The following is an 18244-nucleotide window of genomic DNA, read 5'->3' as shown; positions in this document are numbered from 1 at the left end:
CATCGGGCATGATGATGGTTTTTTTTTTTTAGGCATGATGATGTTTAACTGAGCAAGATTTCTTACTACAGTTGAGTGGGATCTTGTATGTTCTCATAAAGGACTCCTTGATCTGCCATGTTTGGTGCTCATTTGTTTCTGAAAGCAGATTCCTATTATACTCTAGCAAATGTTTTCTTTCATATTAAAGAAAACAAATAATCAAATTTTAAACATTTATGGGTTACATTTTTAGCAGAAGAACCCATTTAAGAAAGAACATTGTAGAAGAAAGCAAGAAATGTTGATGGATAAATACCATGGCCTTTTTAGAGGAGGCTTTGGAGTAAGCAACTGTCTTACTAGGAAAAGATGACCTGAAGAACAATCATGGTTCTTGGAGACTTCTGGAAATCCAGATACTTTAGCACCCACTGGCATTTCCACTGTAGGTGGGTTGCTGCAGAGCATTGTTTCCTTAGAAACATGATTTACTGACCTCCAAAATGGCATAATTTATTTTGAGATAGAAAACCAGAGCTTATAAATTAAAGTACTGACCAATCCAATGAGTTCTTTTGGCCACTGAAGCTCAAATTTCATTTTGTTACCACTGAGGCATATTAACATTTCATTTCTTAGGCCACAAACAAATAACATAAAATGTAATAATCATCAATTCAGAGTCCTGGGTAGACAGGTATTTATTCTATCAAACTCTTTTCTACATTTTTAAAAATTTTTATATAGGAGATAGTGGAAAATTGAGCTAAGCCTGAATTTATATCAAACTTCTCATTTCAGATTTTATTCTAGTTATATTTTGGGAAAAATGTGATGGTCACGCAAAAGATGTTTAGGTAAAATAATTATAACAATGTAACTTCTATTGAGTGTAGTCAGCACAGTTTTATTAAAAAAGCATATTTGAATACATTTAAAAGGAAGTGAACAGAGATTTGTTGATGAGTGTTTCAGGAAGCAGACTTTAGTAAAAATTGTAGTATAAACAGGATTTGGAGATAGTTATGTTTTAGATTATTAATTCTAGGCGATTGAAACTGACTCTGAATGAGCAATTTCAGTGTTGCCCTACCACCAAATATCTTCCATGTTAATCAGGTAGGTTGACCATTGAGAGGTTATTTCATTAAAAGAGGTATGATTCCTAAGTTAAGACTGGCAGAAACAAAAAGACCAGAGAGTAGATTTTATTATTCCTGTGATGATATTTCCTCCTTAGACCTGTGACCTGAAAATTTACTTATGAGGGAAAGGAATCTTGGAGAACTAAGGGTCCTCTTAACTATCTCCTCCATGGACTATTCACTTGTTACTGCAGTGATTATGGGAGTGGGAAAACCCAAATTATGTCAAATTTTCCCTGGACCTTAAAGAAGACTCAGATATTAAATTTGCAACCGAAAAACAAGGTTCTCTGGAATTTCCCACCCACAATCCCCAATTTGGTATCAGTTGTCATTTACCTGGTAGAAATGGGAGGTAGGACAGGTGGCCTTGCTCACAGGCCTCTCCTGACAAGGATAGCCAGGGCCTCTTAGATGGAGCCGGGGTCTCCCATAGCTTAGAGAGCCCTGAGGTTGCAATGTGTTTTGCTAAATCCCCATGGAAATAAGGACAGCATGCAAAATTATTGTTATGCTTTCTTGCAAGCTATAGGCAGATTCTGAAAGCTTTTCTTGGGAAATGGGGTGGTCACATTCAAGATCCTTACTTAGGATTAGTTCACATGTAGGCTGCTCTTTCCTGACCTGGTAAAATAGGCTTGGCAACTTAGTCAAGACTGGTGAATAATCAGGAGAAACCTGTAAGTGATTTCCAATTATCTTATGAATGAATTTTACTCCTTTGCCCATTCAGATTGTTACCTCTAAGAGAACTGTGTGGGACTAAAAGAAATGTGTGCATAGAAAGCATAGAGGAGACATAAGAATGAAGAATGTTTCTCATAAGAAATTGACTCCCATGAGGGGAGTCTGAGCATGTCTGCAGATTCCGGACACCCTCAAATTTTAAGGCTTCTCTGTCTGCATGTTGTAGTTTATTCTCATTAGAATTTTCCACCTAAAGTTGGGACCACATTCAACTGTTGGTATCTTGCTCTTGAATTGGGACAATATTGATTGCTTTTTGTTTGACAAAATTGCTTTTTTTGCTACATATATACAATGGAGTTTATTTTTCCATAGCTTTCACCTGACCAGGTATCTGTATTTTTTCACTATTTTGTATGGGTAAAATGGGGAGTGGAATATTGTGAACGTATTCATGTAACTTGCTATTTAAATTAGATCCACATGGATTGTTTTGTAGAGAGAATAATTGTTTTTTATATATCTGTTTTATAATATTGAGGTTTTAAATCTATGGTTTACTCAAAACAAGAAAAAAATCTATGCTTTTTCATGTTTAAATACGTTTTCATGTTTACTTAGCACCTCATTTTTCATTATTCTTGAGAGCTTGTTTGGAGGTTCTAGCAGGGGAGCGCAGCTACTCGTATACCCTTGACCGAAGAACGGTCCTCTCCTCTATCGGGGAAGGTCGTCCTCTTTGACTGAGCGCGCAGCTTCGGGAGGGACGCACATGGAGCGGTGAGGGAGGAAGGGGACACCCGCCTAGCCAGCCAGATCAGCCGAATCAACCCTGGCGATCAATGGGGTGACAGATGTCGCAGCCAGATCGCCCTCACATCCGCATTTTTCATTATTCTTGATGCAAATATAATTAATACAAATCATACCTATATTTTGAAAATTTATACATTTCAAATCCAATTTAAAAATGTAGGAAATTGGGAAAAATAAACATAAATTTTTTCAACAGGAGATTGTATTTCCTCTTCATTGGGAAGCTCAATTAAAATTATATAAAATTTTATGTAATACAATATAATTTTATGTAATACAACGTAGGATTTTATTTTACATGATGAATCCGGGTTTCAGTTGACTATACGCAGTCATTACCAAAAATGAAACAAAGCAACAGCAATAATAAAAACCATTAAAGTCCTTTGTGCTACTACCACAGAGTAGAAAATCTTTCGAGTCATCACCCCTTTTTTGGAACATATTCATATATATTATAAAAAGCAACCTCTTAAAGTACAATAGTCCAATGATCTTACTAAAAATGATATTTCTAGGACTCATAATTTCCGTAGGGGAGAATTTTGCTTTGTGGGGAGTTACCTATTGTCTATTTCTTAAGAAATTATGCTTTTTGGTCATGTTTCACCTGAACAAAATCCGAGATAGATTTTGAAATAACCATTTGCAGCTAATCAGCAATCTGGGAGCTTACCAGACTCATGAGAAATCGTCTTAACAGTGAGAAGCTTCACACTCTCTTTATCGGACTGAGGTCTATTTGGAACAGAAAATATAAGTCAGCACCACAGTAATTAACATTGCATGTCTATGAAAGAAAATATACATGATATAAACAGAATGAAGAAGATATGCAAGCACATATATTTTTTATGTGTTTCTATGACAAACCTGTGTCTTTTTACATACAGACATAATATACCTTTATAGCACTTTCTACTTCTAGAATCAAGCCAATAAATCTCTGTCATACAGTTAAGCAATGATAGGTAAATCAAACACAAAACGGGGTCATGTGAAACATTGCTCACAAGGTCCATATTGCACAGATCTCCAGTCCTGCATTATGAAAGGGAAGACATAGGGGTGTTTCCCAGCCTTTTGGTCCCATGCCGAGGTCTGGGGAACTCTTTTCATGAAGCTGTGGCTACTGCAGTGAAGTGTCTGTTCTGACCAAGAGTTCCCACCTATCCTTTCCCACATTCGAAACAGTTTCAAACCCAGATTAGTTTCTTGGACATCTCAAGAGACACCAGTTTGAATACATAAGGATAGATGACCTAAGGATATTATTTTTAAAGTCCACTATTCGATGAACATACAAAAACGACTACGTGAAGGCAGGCTGCAAATTTGGGTCAACAAAGAAGTCTTAACTACAAAACTTGTTTTTGACATTAAAACAATTTATTTCTTTATAGAACCTTGACTGTAACAGCTGGCTGGATTGGTGACAACTGCTTTTTTGTTTTGTTTTGTTTTGTTTTGATAAACTCAAAATAGAATAACCATCTACTGCTAAGATAAAGCCACTCGGAGCTGTCTCATGGTGCAGTCATGGTTATCCCTTGTGATAAATATACTGAAAATTTCACTGGAAAAGCTCTTCTTAAACTCTAAGTATGTTTTCTTTGAGATTTTTCCTTATAGTTACTTATATTCATTCTTCTATCTTTGCATTTCATCTTTATTTTTGTTTTTATTTATTTATTTTAGAGAAAAAGAATGAAAGGGAGCACAGGTGGGGGGAGGGGCAGAGAAAGATGGGGAAAGAGAACCCCAAGCAGACTCCCTGTTGAGCATGGAGCCCATGGGCCTTGATCTCTCAACATTAAGATCGTGACCTGAGCTGAAATCAAGAGTCAGACGCTTAACTGACTGAGCCACCCAGGCAGGCGCCCCTGCATTTTACCTTTTGATTTCTCATTTTACTACCATATCCAAGATTGAGAACAATGTCTCTTTAGTTGTTGGAATTTCTCTGTTAATTCAGGGAATTCTGACAAAGAGCCAAACCTTGTTTCTTGGGCTTTTTACACAGATTATTTAAAAAATAAACCAAAATGTGTAAGTAGAAGATTAATTTTTTTTCCCTTATATAAAAGGCAGGGTTAGAGCTTCTGGGGAAAAAAAAATGATGTTGCTACTTACTGGTCATTTCCATTTTCCGGTGTGCCTAGGGAAGGAAAGAACAGTTATTAGAGCTGTGAGGAGCTTGACTATAAAAACAAACAAAAACAACCCCAAGTCCTCTGCTACTTTCTGAGCAAAGATGTTTATGATGCCATTTTGTAACTTTTTTGTCTTTCCTCCAGCTCCACTAGTCTTTTTCTCAGATATGGTTCTGATTATTCCTTAGGTACGGCTGATACATTCTTGGGATAGTCCTAAGTAGGCCAACTCCACTGAATTTAGTTCTGGACTAATTTCAATCTTATAGTTTCATATTGTTATGTGAAACTACTATCCATTATCACACATCCCACAGACGCTAGAAAATGTCTCAGTTAATTTCAGTATCTCTGAAAAAAAATTTTCCTCAAAGTATTGCATTACCTTTTTATACCAGAGAATTGAATTTTTGGCTCTCCTTCATACACTGCTCTTTCTGGAGACACAAATCACTGTATTTGTGGTGAACAACATTGTAGACTTTGCTTCTAATTGCATCTGGAGCCCACTGATTTGGCCTCTCAAAAGTGCTCTGCAAAATGTCACTGAGGTTACTAACTGTAACTAATCTTTTTTTGTTTTGCTGGGCTGCTCCACCAGGGTCTGACAGAAGACATTTGGGGTATAGAGTGAGAATTCGGAATGATTCGTTCTTCACAAAGCCTTGGATGTTAGGGAGCTTCTGTTGGTGGTCAAACCCTGCATCATTAATCTGTGATGCCTTAAGCAAACTAATGTAATAGCTCAGAGTCCCTCCTGTTTTGCTCCCAATTTTTTGTGGTTTTATTTCATAGGTACTCAGCTTTTGTCTTCTTGGATTTCCTTTCACCTCTAATGTAGTCCTTGTCTTTGGGATATGCCCTTTAAATACAATTCTCTTGGTGGTGACCATCATTGTTTTACAAAGAGTTTGATTTCCACTGATATTTTGGCTACTTCTATTTCTGTCACCTTGGCTAAGATATGCCATCATGACTCTTAATCCCTAGGATTCAACTCATGGCACCATATGCTATTCTTTAACTTGATCTAACTTTGTCTTCCCAACATCAGTAGGATTTTAACAGCATTTTTTATTCCTATTTTAAGTGTTATGTATGATATCACTTGTGATGCTCATAACCCTATTTCAGAATGAGTTGATACTTTTTTGCGTGCTTGTTTTAATACTTTTCCTCAGAATACTGTAATTCAGTTTCATTAGCAGATAGATGCACACCAAAAGATTACCTTCTGCATATAGGCTGTTCTTCCTTGAGTTAAAGCTCAGACTGCTGTCAACATTATCTAGATAAGCTTAATTTCATACCGAAATCTCTGATTCATGTTGTCTTCCACAGAGCAGAGAGGGTTTACAAATTTTCTGAACTTGATGAAGTCTCACCCACATACTTCAAGAGAGATTAACTGTAGGTGTTTAATGGTGCTAATTTAATAACAATGCTGTGAAACTTCTGTTTGGAAAACAAAGTTAACAATAACCAAATAGGTTTGGCTAATTGTACAATTGCTGAACTTTGTTATAAAGTATTATATGCCTCCACAATAACTCTCCATAGCTGTAGGAATTTTATACTTATTTTCCCTGAATGATCCAATTCACCCAATTCATCTTCTTCATTAGAAAATGTCAACTTTTCAAATAACTTATTTGCTAATCTTCTTATGCAAAGCAGTCTTTCAGTGTAGGGTATTTTTACAAGTGGATTTAGCACGTTAATTTTTTTACCTATCCTACATACTCAACACCCACAGGCTTCAACTTGGATGGTCAATGTCCCATAAAAGATAGGACTGGTGGTTTAGAAACTTAGAGAAAGTGAACTGATTTATAAAATTGCTATTTCCCCTCTGGAAATAGACTAAGGAAACATATTTCAGACATTATTAAGAAGTTTATTCACGAACTCTCAAAAGGAAAGGCATTTATTTGTTTTCTGCTCATTTTCCAATAAGAGCTAAAATGAACACTACTGGTTTTTATGTGTTAACTTTGCCTTGTGTTGTCACCTTTGTGCCCTGAACTCTCTGTGTGGTGCATGGCGGAGACTGGCTGCAGGAACAGCATCCCTTAATGCCCTGGGGGCACACTCTTTATTGGGTAAAAAATAGTATGGCTTGCATATCTTATAAAAATAATCAATTTTGGGGTGCCGGCGTGATGCACGTGATCTGGTAAGTGTCCGACTCTTGGTTTCAGCTCAGGTCATGACCTTAGGGTGGTGAGAATGAGTCCAGTGATAGGCTCCTCACTCAGTACGGAGTCTGCTTGAGATTCTCTGTCCCTTTCCCTCTGCCCTTTCAACTCATGCTCTTTCTCAAATAAATAAATATTAAAAAAATACATTGGGTTTCAGGAGAATTTAGAGATTTATCACTCCCATACATCACCCCATGTTCCTCACACGTGCTCTCCTTAATCCCCACACGCGTTTCACCCACCTCCCCTCCAGCATCTCTCTGTGTGTTCTCTATAGTTGAGAGCAGCAGTAAAGAAGAGAAGGAAAGACTTCTAACAAAGCAAGGGAAGACTTTAAATGCCATGGGAGAGATTAAGGAGGATAAGAAAGAATTGTCAAGCTTAAAACCCACTAAAAATCGCAATCATGTCTAGTTCTGAGGAGCTGAATGAATCAACAAAACACACAGTCACGGAACAACCTTCCCTGGAAGAAAGCTCTGCCCGCCCCCCCCCGGGACAGCCCACATCACAGAATGCCCTTCATGAGAGTGTGGGGCCCTCACCTAAATTCTTAGCAATGCTTACCTCTATTCTCTGTCACATGGAAGTAGAAAAATTTTTCACTACAGATAAGGTATGTCATTTTATGCCTCCGTTAACTACTATAATCCCCTGGCCACTCACAAAACGAGGGTTCTTTCATTAAAAAGACTTTGTCCATATCTGATAATATCTGCCACCAGCAGGTAATCATCATCAATCCATTCATCAGCATTCAGTGGATTTCTCTGTCCCTTCCCCTCTATTTCTGTGATCAAGCAATAGGGCATTTTATTTCTTTCTGTAATCCTTCTCTCCCTGGAAGAGTTTACATTCAAGTTTAGACTGAGCGTCCATTCGCCTTTGAAAAAACAAAATGAAACAAAACTCTGTTACCTACCTGGGTCTGTCTTCCAGCACATTCGATACAAACCCACAAGAACAAATGCAGAAAGTGTCACTACAATCAAAGCAATCACCACTGGCAAAATAATACCTAAAAGTATTGAAGACGTTGGCAATTAGGGTGGCTATTGAATTTAACAGTAAAGAATTTACAGAACAAAAGCAGGCATGCATCTTTCCTTCTTTAAACATCACTCTATTAAACATACTATATTTTCAGCAAAGATGTATCTGATTCAAAGGTTTCCCTCTAGTTGTTATTTCTGATGTATCCACTTGATGTCAGTCTTGCAGCCTTTTGAAATCAAGTTCCGAACGTGCGGGAGCTGGTTTCCTCACCTTCTTAGAGACTAGAGAAGTGAGGAGATGGAAGACTGGAGGAGCAGAAGATGTCCTCTATACTATAAATCCACATTCACACATTGTATTATTTACTACTTTATAATACGGTTACCAGAATCGATAGATCAATCAATCGATCAATCTATCTATCATCTATCACGTACTGGAACTGCTCTAGCTGTGATGTGGGCTTCCTAAAAAATTCAGAAATTCTTAATTTCTTGGGAAACGAGTGGATTTTTTCTATTCAGTCGTAGAATACACATGCATGGTATATGATATGTATGTTTTGGCTAAAACAGAGCATTTCTTTAAAGCCCATTTTTAACATAAGGTAAAGTTCTGTGAAGGTGAACCGTTCATTTTTATGGAGCTCTCTGCCAGTGCACTTACGGCTTATTTTTCCATAATAATATCTTAGAACTAGAAAAGGCATAAAATAGCATAAGTGGACATATGTGCATATCAGGATGGATATGATTTCTAAAAATGAGCCCATGGTTCAAGAATGATGTACGTGTGTATGTGCACATACATTTAGGGGAGTGGTGTTGTGACAGTAAATTGAGGTGAGTTTTTATTCAGAAGAGGGTCTTGCTGTTTTGGTTTTGCTTTTAGCATCTGGTCTTCTTTTGTGACAGTCATTGCCCAGGTGAAAACAACGGTGATGAAAAGACAGAGCTGTCATAGTCATACAACCAGAGATGCAGAGGCCATAGTGATAGTGAGTTTACTGAGTATTCTCATCGGCTTGCATATGTCCTCCTCGTATTTATCCAGTTTTCTGTAGGATGGCTTCTACTTCCAATTTTATAGTTAAATATATGCTTCATATTAGACCTTGTGTGAGATCATGAGTGCCTCCAAAAATGAAGATGCTGTGAATTAGCAGGTCGATAAATGCAGTGGTGACTTTTTGAATGGGATGGTTTTACCAAAATCTAGATCATCTTTTGTCATCTGCTTCATATACATTCATCTCATTCTTAATTTCTAGGGCAATGAGTGGATTTTTTTTTTTTCTATTTAGTCCTAGAACACACACATAGGTTACATGATATATTTATGTTTCGGCTAAAATGGAGCATTTCTTTAAAGGCCATTTTTAACATAAGGTAAAGTTCTGTGAAGGTGAACAATTTGTCTTTATGGAGCTCTCTGCCTATGCACTTTGGCTTATCTGAGACTAGTCTTATCCATTCACCTTGACCCTTGGTGGTAATCGCTTAATGCTGGGGTAAAAAAAAAAAAATCCCAAAGGTGTGCTCATTAAAACCAGACCCAACAGCAGGAAATTCTTAAAACAGGCAGTAATTAGGTAGGATTATAATGAAATTCCAGGTTCAGCAAAGTTGATAAAAGACTGTCTATAATCGAATCCTCTCTGTTCTCAGCCACATTAAAACATTTTGAATATTTGTTATACACAAATGAAGAAACGTCTTTTACTCACTGGAGTAAGAGGGGTTGGCTGAAGAAGAGCTTGCGTTTTTTGCATCTTCAGTACCTATTATTTTAAAAAAGAAAAACAATAGGTCACCTTTGGTTAATGTATGCCAATCCTCACAATCCACACCCCCCCAACCACCCCATTTAACTAAGCCTCTGTGATTTCTAGGTATGATGGTTTCAAGTGGAAACAAAACAAAGCAAAAACCCTCCTTCTGAAAGGACTCTGTTTTGTAAATCAAGATTGGTAGGGAGTTAATGTATACAAGTTGACGAGTTTGGACAAATGCCTATACCTGTGAAACTATCACCATAATCAAGGTAATAGACATGTCTATCACTTTCAAAGTTTCCTTGTGTCCTTGCTTTACCACGGATATGCAGTTTTGTTTTGTATTTCACTTATACCTTGTAAAATTGTTAAAAAATGATTCATAAGGTTTTCTTGGTGAGAAGGGATCAAGGAAAGCACATGTCCACTCACGCACACAGAAGTCATACCTTGAAATTGGGAGTTGTTTCCTGGCATTGTTACTGAGACTGAGGGTGATGTACTGGTATGAGAAGTTGACCCCTCCGGAGGTAGAGAGCTTTCCCCTGTAGGGAAATCACAAATCCAGTCAGATGAGGGTATTAATTCTTCTTACTGAATTTCTTTGCTGATTTTACAGTTTGCATTTCTGAGGACCTGTGAAAACTGTTTCTTGTGGAATCATAGGATACACACAATCATACATTAAATCACGATTCCTCTATTCCTCCTGTAAAGATGATTAAAGTTGGGATCACAAAAGCTGGGTATCAGTATCACATCTTGAAGGATTGGCCGAGAAAGCTGGAGTAAGTCTCTTTCCTTGGCTGCAGTCTATGTCACCCGCTGCATGAAAGTTTTGTGGGATGCAGATCTATTCGGAAGCAGCAGTCACATTTCAGATATTGCAACTTTGGGGGATAGAGATATTTTTTTTTTCCCAACACATGTACTTCAAATAGACATAAATGCACAAGACTTCAGATTTTATCCTGTTTCTTTGTGATCGAATAAAAGATTGCCACTGAAGCTTTGGTTAAAAGGATTGAGGAAGATAGCATGGAAGATTGCTTCATTTTCACCTTTAAAATTCAGTGGTTCTTTTACACGTATGTGCCTTTTCTAGAATATCTGCTGCTTGCTTGCATTTTCACCACTGTTTCACGCTCTTTTCTTCCAAATAAATTGTTAATTTGAAGTTCATTATCATCATCATTATTATTAATTTGTTTAATGAAACATCTGCCACCTTTCTTTAGAAGGGCTGAAACAAAAGTTCTAAATAAAAGTGCATTATTTGGGGCACCTGGGTGGCTCAGTGGGTTAAGCCGCTGCTTTCGGCTCAGGTCATGATCTCAGGGTCCAGGGATCGAGTCCCGTATCGGGCTCTCTGCTCAGCAGGGAGCCTGCTTCCCTTTCTCTCTCTCTGCCTGCCTCTCCGTCTTCTTGTGATCTCTCTCTGTCAAATAAATAAATAAAATCTTAAAAAAAAAAAGTGCATGATTCAACATCTACTAATCTCAACAAGTTGCACAGAAATACCAATGTGTAAATGCTTTATAAGTTTGTAGTATCTGTTCTTGTGAATTTACGATGAAGCACTGTTTGTATTTAGAATGGTTTTGAAAAAGAATTATTTTTCAAAGAATGTAGTTTCAAGTAATTTCCTTTGATCACACCTGTTTGCCTTTTTTCACCACTGAAGTTTAAGTTCCTGTGGTGTGAAGGCCGTAACTGCCACCATACTCCACATGAGGCTCTAACGGCGGTGGGTATGCACTGAAATGGAGCTGGCTGCTTGGCTGAAGCAAGAGGCATTTCTTATAATTACGGCCCCCTTCGGAGTACTGAGGACGTGTATAATTGCATCAGAGAAATTGATATTGCCTATGACTGCCTTGGATCTTTCCCTTTTTGCCACCCACAGCCCAGCACGCCCTGCATGCTCATGCATTTTTGACATCTGTGGGGGAAGAATAATGTTTAGAGTCTGTACCGTTCTTGCCATGCAAGAGATGTGTGGGAGGGAGCTAGATATATGCCCATAAGAACAAAGAAAAATGTCAGGCTAGTGCACTACACAGGCAGAAAAAGAAATATTAAACGAAAGAGTGGGAACTAGCTGAAACCGTGGTACTTTTAGCTGCTTTTTCCTTTTTCCTGCGTCAAGTGTTTTAGTGAGAATGTTGCCCTTTTGATTGTGTTGGTAGAGAACAAGATGGCCAATTAAATTACCAATAGTATTAAGCTCCCTGGGCTTTCCCAGTGGTTAATTTTCAAGATTCCATACCTTATCTTACTATCTTCTCATAGACAATCCAAGTGGTTACAATTCTGATTATTACCTCTGTGGTTTAGATAAAACTCCAAACTGCCCTACTTAACACATTGATTGTCCAGTGCCATCTGTTATTACTTACGATCCATAGGCTTGGCAATAGAGTTAACCATCTCAAAAGAAGAATTTATTGGCTTCTTGGACAAAGACTTTAAAATTTTTGTTTTTCTTTTAACCTCAACCTTCAATTGATAAATCATTTCTTGGGGCATCTGCTGGCTCAGTTGGTTGAATGTCTCTGATTCTGGCTCAGGTTGTGATCTCATGGGTCGTTGGATCAAGCCCTGAGTTGGGCTAAGCTCTCAGTAGTAAGTTTGATTCAGATTCTCTCTCCCTATCTCTCTGCCCTTCCCCCAACTCATGCTCTTATTCTCTCTCTCTCTTTCTCAAATAAATAAATAAATAAATACTAAAAAAAAAAAAAAATTCTGAATCTGGTACACCTACACACACACTTACTTTGCCTCGGTTACGTGTAATGCCTCTGGTATTTTGTTTTCTATTGTCTTTTATTTATTTTTTTCCAAAACTGGCCATAACCCACTTGTTGAAAACTAACTCACCATTTGAGGAAACTTGTCTATTAGCATGCTCATATCAATGAAATTATTATTCTTGGCTTAATTCATAAATTGTGGCCCTAATGAAATTCTTTCTGTGACTAAGATAGAGGGATTTATGATGTGTTCAGAGCTGATGATGTTTGTGGATTTTGTTGAGACTCGGTTATGCTACATTACTACTAAAACAGGATTGACAGAGGAGATACAGGAGTATAGTGGAGTAGTTACAGGCGTGATTCTGAAGTCAGAGTAGGTAGGTCAAATCATTCCATAGAATGCTGGGCAAGTCACTTAACCTCTTTGTGCTTGAGTTTCCACATGTACAAGTGGTGATTTTAATAGTTCTATATCATAGTGTTGTAAAGTTAAATGGGTAAAATTAAATTTAAATGGCTTAGAAAAGTACTTGATACTAAGATATTTATGTTATTTTATGATAATATTTTATTATTATATTATTTTATAATATTTTTATTATATTGTAATTAGGCCTCTAAAGAGTTGTACTTTTCAACCACAGTCAACTTGTCCCATTTTTTTCAAAAATTCTTGATGTAAAAATATATGCGATAGACTATTCAGACACCTCCATGTTTTTGGATACCTCTTTTCTCTAACCAGGAACTGGAATGACGAGTATATAGCACTCTTAGACGACATAGATTTACTGTGGGACCCTGACTTTTGGTGATTATAATGATTATTTAATTGCAAATATGTTTTGTCATAAGTTTTTTTAAAACTTTATTTATTTGTTTGACAGAGAGAGTACAAGCAGGGAGAGCAGCAGAGGGAGTGGAAGAAGCAGGCTCCCCTGCTGAGCACGGAGCCCAACATGGCGCTTGATTCCAGGACCCTGGGATCAAGACCTGAGCTGAAGGCAGATGCTAACCCTACTAAGCAACCCAGGAGCCCCTGTTGGGTCACAATTTAAACCTAGTTTGCAAGCCAGAAAAATCAACTACAGGCCGTGTAATTGACCAAGCTTCCCCACCTGCTTTCTGAAATTCACTGTTGTGTTCTTGCTGATGCCATGCGTCCCCCAGGCTGCTCCTAGTCCGTGACTGAGCCTAGCAAAGATAAGGAAGCAGGCTTGTTCCTGGGAGTCAGAAACTCCTCTGAGGAGAGACTCAGACTGGAGAAGTCCCTGTTGCCTTTTAAGAGGGGGTATATAAGATACATAGATATTAATGGGAGAAAAGTGTGATTGGCTGTAGAGGAGAAGACATTCTACATAAAAAAAGAAAGGAAAATTATATATTCTATTTTTATTTCTTGTATGTTGCCTACACTTCTTTCTAAAATGTGGACACTTAAAGTTAAGTACCTGAGAGGTTAAACTCAATTAAATTCAATGATTTTTTCCCATTACTTATAAATAATTGGTACTAGTGTTTAATTGCAATTTGATGGATTTATGTCTCATTTTTAAAAATAACTTTTCAGTATTTAACACAATAAATCATTCACTCTTCCTTAACCCTCCAACTTTATGTGGCTTGCAGCAGGAACACATCTTATGGCTTATTCTTCTTGGTCTCCAGCTGCTTCCCCTTTCTTTTTCTGACTCACAATCTTTGAGGGTCCTGGAGCTTAGTACTTGTCCTCATCTCTAACTACAATAATTTCCTTGACGATCTCATTCAATTTCAAGGCTTAAATACAACATCAATCCCACTGATCCCTGAATTTATATTCCCAGCCCAGATTTCATTCTTAAACTCCAGACATAAAGTTACATGCTTATTCAGCAAATAACAAACATCTTAAATTCAACACATCCAAACTTGAACTTCTACTTCATCTGCAGCCTTCCCATCTGGCAATCATTCCTTCCAATCTTTCAGGCCAAAGATCTCACGCTATTTTTGTCTCATCTTTTGCATCCTAACCCACATGCAGGATCAGCAGGAATCTCTATTGGTTTCACCTCCGAAATATATACAGAGTTGGAGACTTCACGCAACCTACCCTGTGACTACCCTGGTCCAAGCTAACAGCATTCCTCGCCTGGAAAATTTCCAAAATATTTTTGCTTCATCTAACAGGCTCTCCTTAGTTCTCAGATTTACATTTATAAGATATGAGTCAGATCATGTCACTACTTTGCTCCAGACACCCAATGTTTCCCCATTCCACTTATGGAAAAAGCCAAAGTCTTTGTGATAGCCCCCCAAAGCCTAGGCAATCTGCCTGGCAAATCTCCTACCCCATTTACTCAGTACAGGCGCTGAAACACATGGGTTCTCTCCTCAAGTTCTAGCTCTGCCTGGGTGCTCTTCTCTCACAGACTGGTTTACTTACTTCCTCGCATTTACTCAAATCTTTTAGGTAAGCTTACCTTGATTGCTTTTTTCGGTCCTGCAAACTGGTCCCCACCTTTCTTCACCTAGTGAGCTCTCCTTCCTACACTGCTGTGAATTCTCTCTTTCTCATCATGTTGACCACCTTCTAAATTGAGGACCAGGATAATATTTTGGTCACTCGTGTTTTCCAAATGTTAGAACAGTGTCTGGATGTAGGGTCTCTAAGTCCTTGCTTTATGGGTAAACAAATTTTTTGGCAGAAGTGACTACTGCTAAAGATTAAATGAATTAATGGGCATACCATTTGTGTCTTCATATTTGGACAGATGCATGTTTAAGATAATTGTATCATTAATATTTTCATTCATTCTATAATAAGAAAAAATAGACACCTACTCCAGTTCAACAGGAAATATTGAAAGAAATAGAGTGGAATTCAAGAGGTAGTTATTGCATTTAAGGAGCTTCTATTCTAGTAGATCATGACCTGAGCCAAAGGCAGATGTTTAATGGACTAAGTTACACAGGTGCCCCAAACTTGATGTACTCTTAAAACAATGCAAAAAAAAAAAAATTACCTCAAATTTCTTTCACTTTGCTTTGGGTCATCAATGAACTAACCTTGGTTAACAGAATCTTCTAACCCAGTGATAACTGTGAATGGAGATTTATTTACTTTATATAACTTTGTAGAATTGTATGTTGAAGAAACATGTATTCTTTTTGGTTATTTGAATGTGAATAGTCATTAATTTCCAGAAAGCTGTATACAGTATACAAAGAATGAATGAGGCACTGTATTAATCATCTCATTCTGTAATATTTTTAATCTTGTGCTTTGAATATGAGAGATACCGTGGCTTGGAACTAAGACATAAACCAAGTAGGACTTAAAAGTCTTTCTTTTCCCTTTTCATTATACCAGGTAGCCAACAGATTTTAAGTGAGTTAACTTCAACCTATTTGTTAATAGCATCATTTTCAGTGAAATCAATGAAATTTTTTTCTCAACATTCTAAAGTTTTAGAGTATTCTTACCCTTCCCCTAACATAGAAACATCATTTTACCTTAAATTCACAATTTGAATAACATGACCTCAAAATATTGAAAAGCATTATAATATATAACTGTGCTAATGTTATATTTTCTGAGAATAAGAAAGTAAGCATTTCAAAATATGGACATGAAAATATTAAATAGGATTTTTATTTTCAAACCCTTTCAGGGTTCTATGTGTCAGGCACTGTTCTAAGTGTTTTCAAATATTAACTCATTCAGCTATCACGTTATAAATATTTGCATTTTACAAAGTGGAAACTGAAGCCCAGGGAGATTAAGTGATTTGCCCAATGTTACACAGCAAGCAGGTGTCAGTCAGGATTTGAATGTAGGCTCTCGAGTCTGTGCTGTCAAACATCAATCCATGCTGCTTGCTGTTGCATTTCAGCAGGAATGAGTTACAAGTTTATGCCTCTTATTTTTGTTACATTAAATATAGTCTATTTCAATTTAGACCCCATTCAAGACAAACTTGTTTCCATCAAGGCAAACTAAATACCTCCTTCCTTCAACAGGACAAACCAGACCATGCAGATACATACAAGAAGACAGAGAGAATTATTCCTAATATATTAGATAAAGCACATTGTAGAGTTTATAAAGCACACACCATTAGTAATAACATTGAAATGTGCTTGCTCTTAAAGTGAATGCTGGGTAGCTAATCAGTTGAGACTGTGAGTTCTTATGGCTTTCCTTGTAGACGAGAGAGGCACAAGCACTTCTCAGAGACTCCACAGATTTCTGAACCAGAAGAGAAACCATTCAGCTATATCCAAATTTATAGTTTCCTAAGTGAAAGTTTATGGCAGACCCTATCACCTCCGTATTGACATGTTCCATTAGGAAGTCCTTTTATTCTCAACTAGTCTTTAAAACATTTATAAAATTTCGAAGTTAAAAAAACAAAACACAATAAACCTCTGGATACTGCTTTACTATAGGTATATTTTTAGCTTGAGTGGATTCTACTTAAATAATTGTGTCAAGATTCTGTTATTCAAAGTTAGAATACTCAGGTAAGTAACCTTCAGCATAGAAGGATCGATGCTTCACGTTATATGAATTCCTAGAGGTCAGCAACTAATTCTCAAGCATTTCACAGGGTGTTGAGCACAATGAAGATGCCTGGCTGGAGCATTCTCCTTTCCAAAAGGCCAGTGGTCAGGTTTGGTAGGACTAGTAATGTCTGTTCTGGCTTCTAATTTTCCATCAAAATTAATGTCTACAATGCAATTGAGTTTGTGAAACACAGTGAAAAAAGTAAAGAAGATGGGTACAATGAGACCATTCTCAAGTTGTACTGATAGCTATGGGAATGTGGCTGCAAAGACGAATTTTATGTGTCAATTTGACTTGGTCATGGGGTTCCCAGAAATTTGCTCAAGCATTAGTCTGGCTATGTCTGTGAGTGTATTTTTTGGATGCTATTAACATGTGAATCAGTAGACTGAATAAAGTCTATGCCTCTCATCCAATTGGTAGAAGACCTGAATAGAATAAACAGGCTAATAACCCCTCAGTAAGAAACAAGGAGTAAAGAAGGAAATCTTCTGTGTCACTGCCTTGAGCTGGGACATAAGTCTTTCCTTACATTTGGACTCAAACTCAAATATTGTGCCTTTCTGGGTCTCGAGCCTGCTGGCTTTCAGTCTGGAACATACACCATCAGCTCTCTTGGTTCTCAGGCCTTGGACTGTAACTATACAATTCATTCTCCCGGGTCTCTAGGCTTCCTGGCTACAGATCTTAGGACTTCTCAGCTTTCAAAGTGCGTGAGCCAATTCCTTATAATAAATCTCTATACAGAGATATATAGAGTTTCTCTGGAGAACCCTGAGTAAAATTGAGGGCTAGTCATTTATTTCTTTCCCAATCCATGGAGGCGTATTAGTCCATTTTTCTTCAGATCTAAGGTCCCTTATCAAAGAAATCAAGTTTCACTTTCAAAGACACATTATTATCTCTGCTCGTCTGTGGCAAAATGATAAGGCTAAAGAAAAGCGAATTTCATCATTGCTTAAAATTGTTGTCATGGCCATATGATGCCTGCATTTAACTCTTGGGAATAAATAGTCCGGCATCACTTTTTCTTTGCATTTCTTCAGTTGCTCTGAACTCGGAGCTAGAAAAATGAGTAGGCAGAATAATCTGGAAGATACCCAGTCACTTCTTTCATGAACCTTTTTCTCATCTTCCTTACACTGCTTTCTAAATCTGATGTATAACACAGCCATAGCTAAA

At 37.4% G+C, this 18244-nt stretch overlaps 1 protein-coding gene across 3 annotated transcripts in view; it reads right to left on the bottom strand.

Moving 5' to 3' along the window:
* EMCN (endomucin) overlaps nt 1-18244 on the bottom strand; it is a 108088-nt gene that overhangs the window by 19969 nt on the left and 69875 nt on the right. For all 3 annotated transcript variants that reach the window (XM_082727660.1, XM_082727661.1, XM_082727662.1), the window contains 5 exons: nt 10204-10299; nt 9707-9760; nt 7907-8002; nt 4764-4788; nt 3307-3368 (listed from right to left, as the gene is read on the bottom strand). In XM_082727660.1, the coding sequence (XP_082583786.1) occupies nt 3307-3368; nt 4764-4788; nt 7907-8002; nt 9707-9760; nt 10204-10299 (333 nt within the window). The remainder of the gene's footprint in view (nt 1-3306; nt 3369-4763; nt 4789-7906; nt 8003-9706; nt 9761-10203; nt 10300-18244) is intronic.

This window comes from Mustela nivalis (assembly GCF_964662115.1).
Source record: "Mustela nivalis genome assembly, chromosome: 4".
NCBI classification, from domain to species: domain Eukaryota; kingdom Metazoa; phylum Chordata; class Mammalia; order Carnivora; family Mustelidae; genus Mustela; species Mustela nivalis.
The sequence above is the reverse complement of the archived record's forward strand: the minus strand, read 5'-3'. Positions and strand labels throughout refer to the sequence as shown.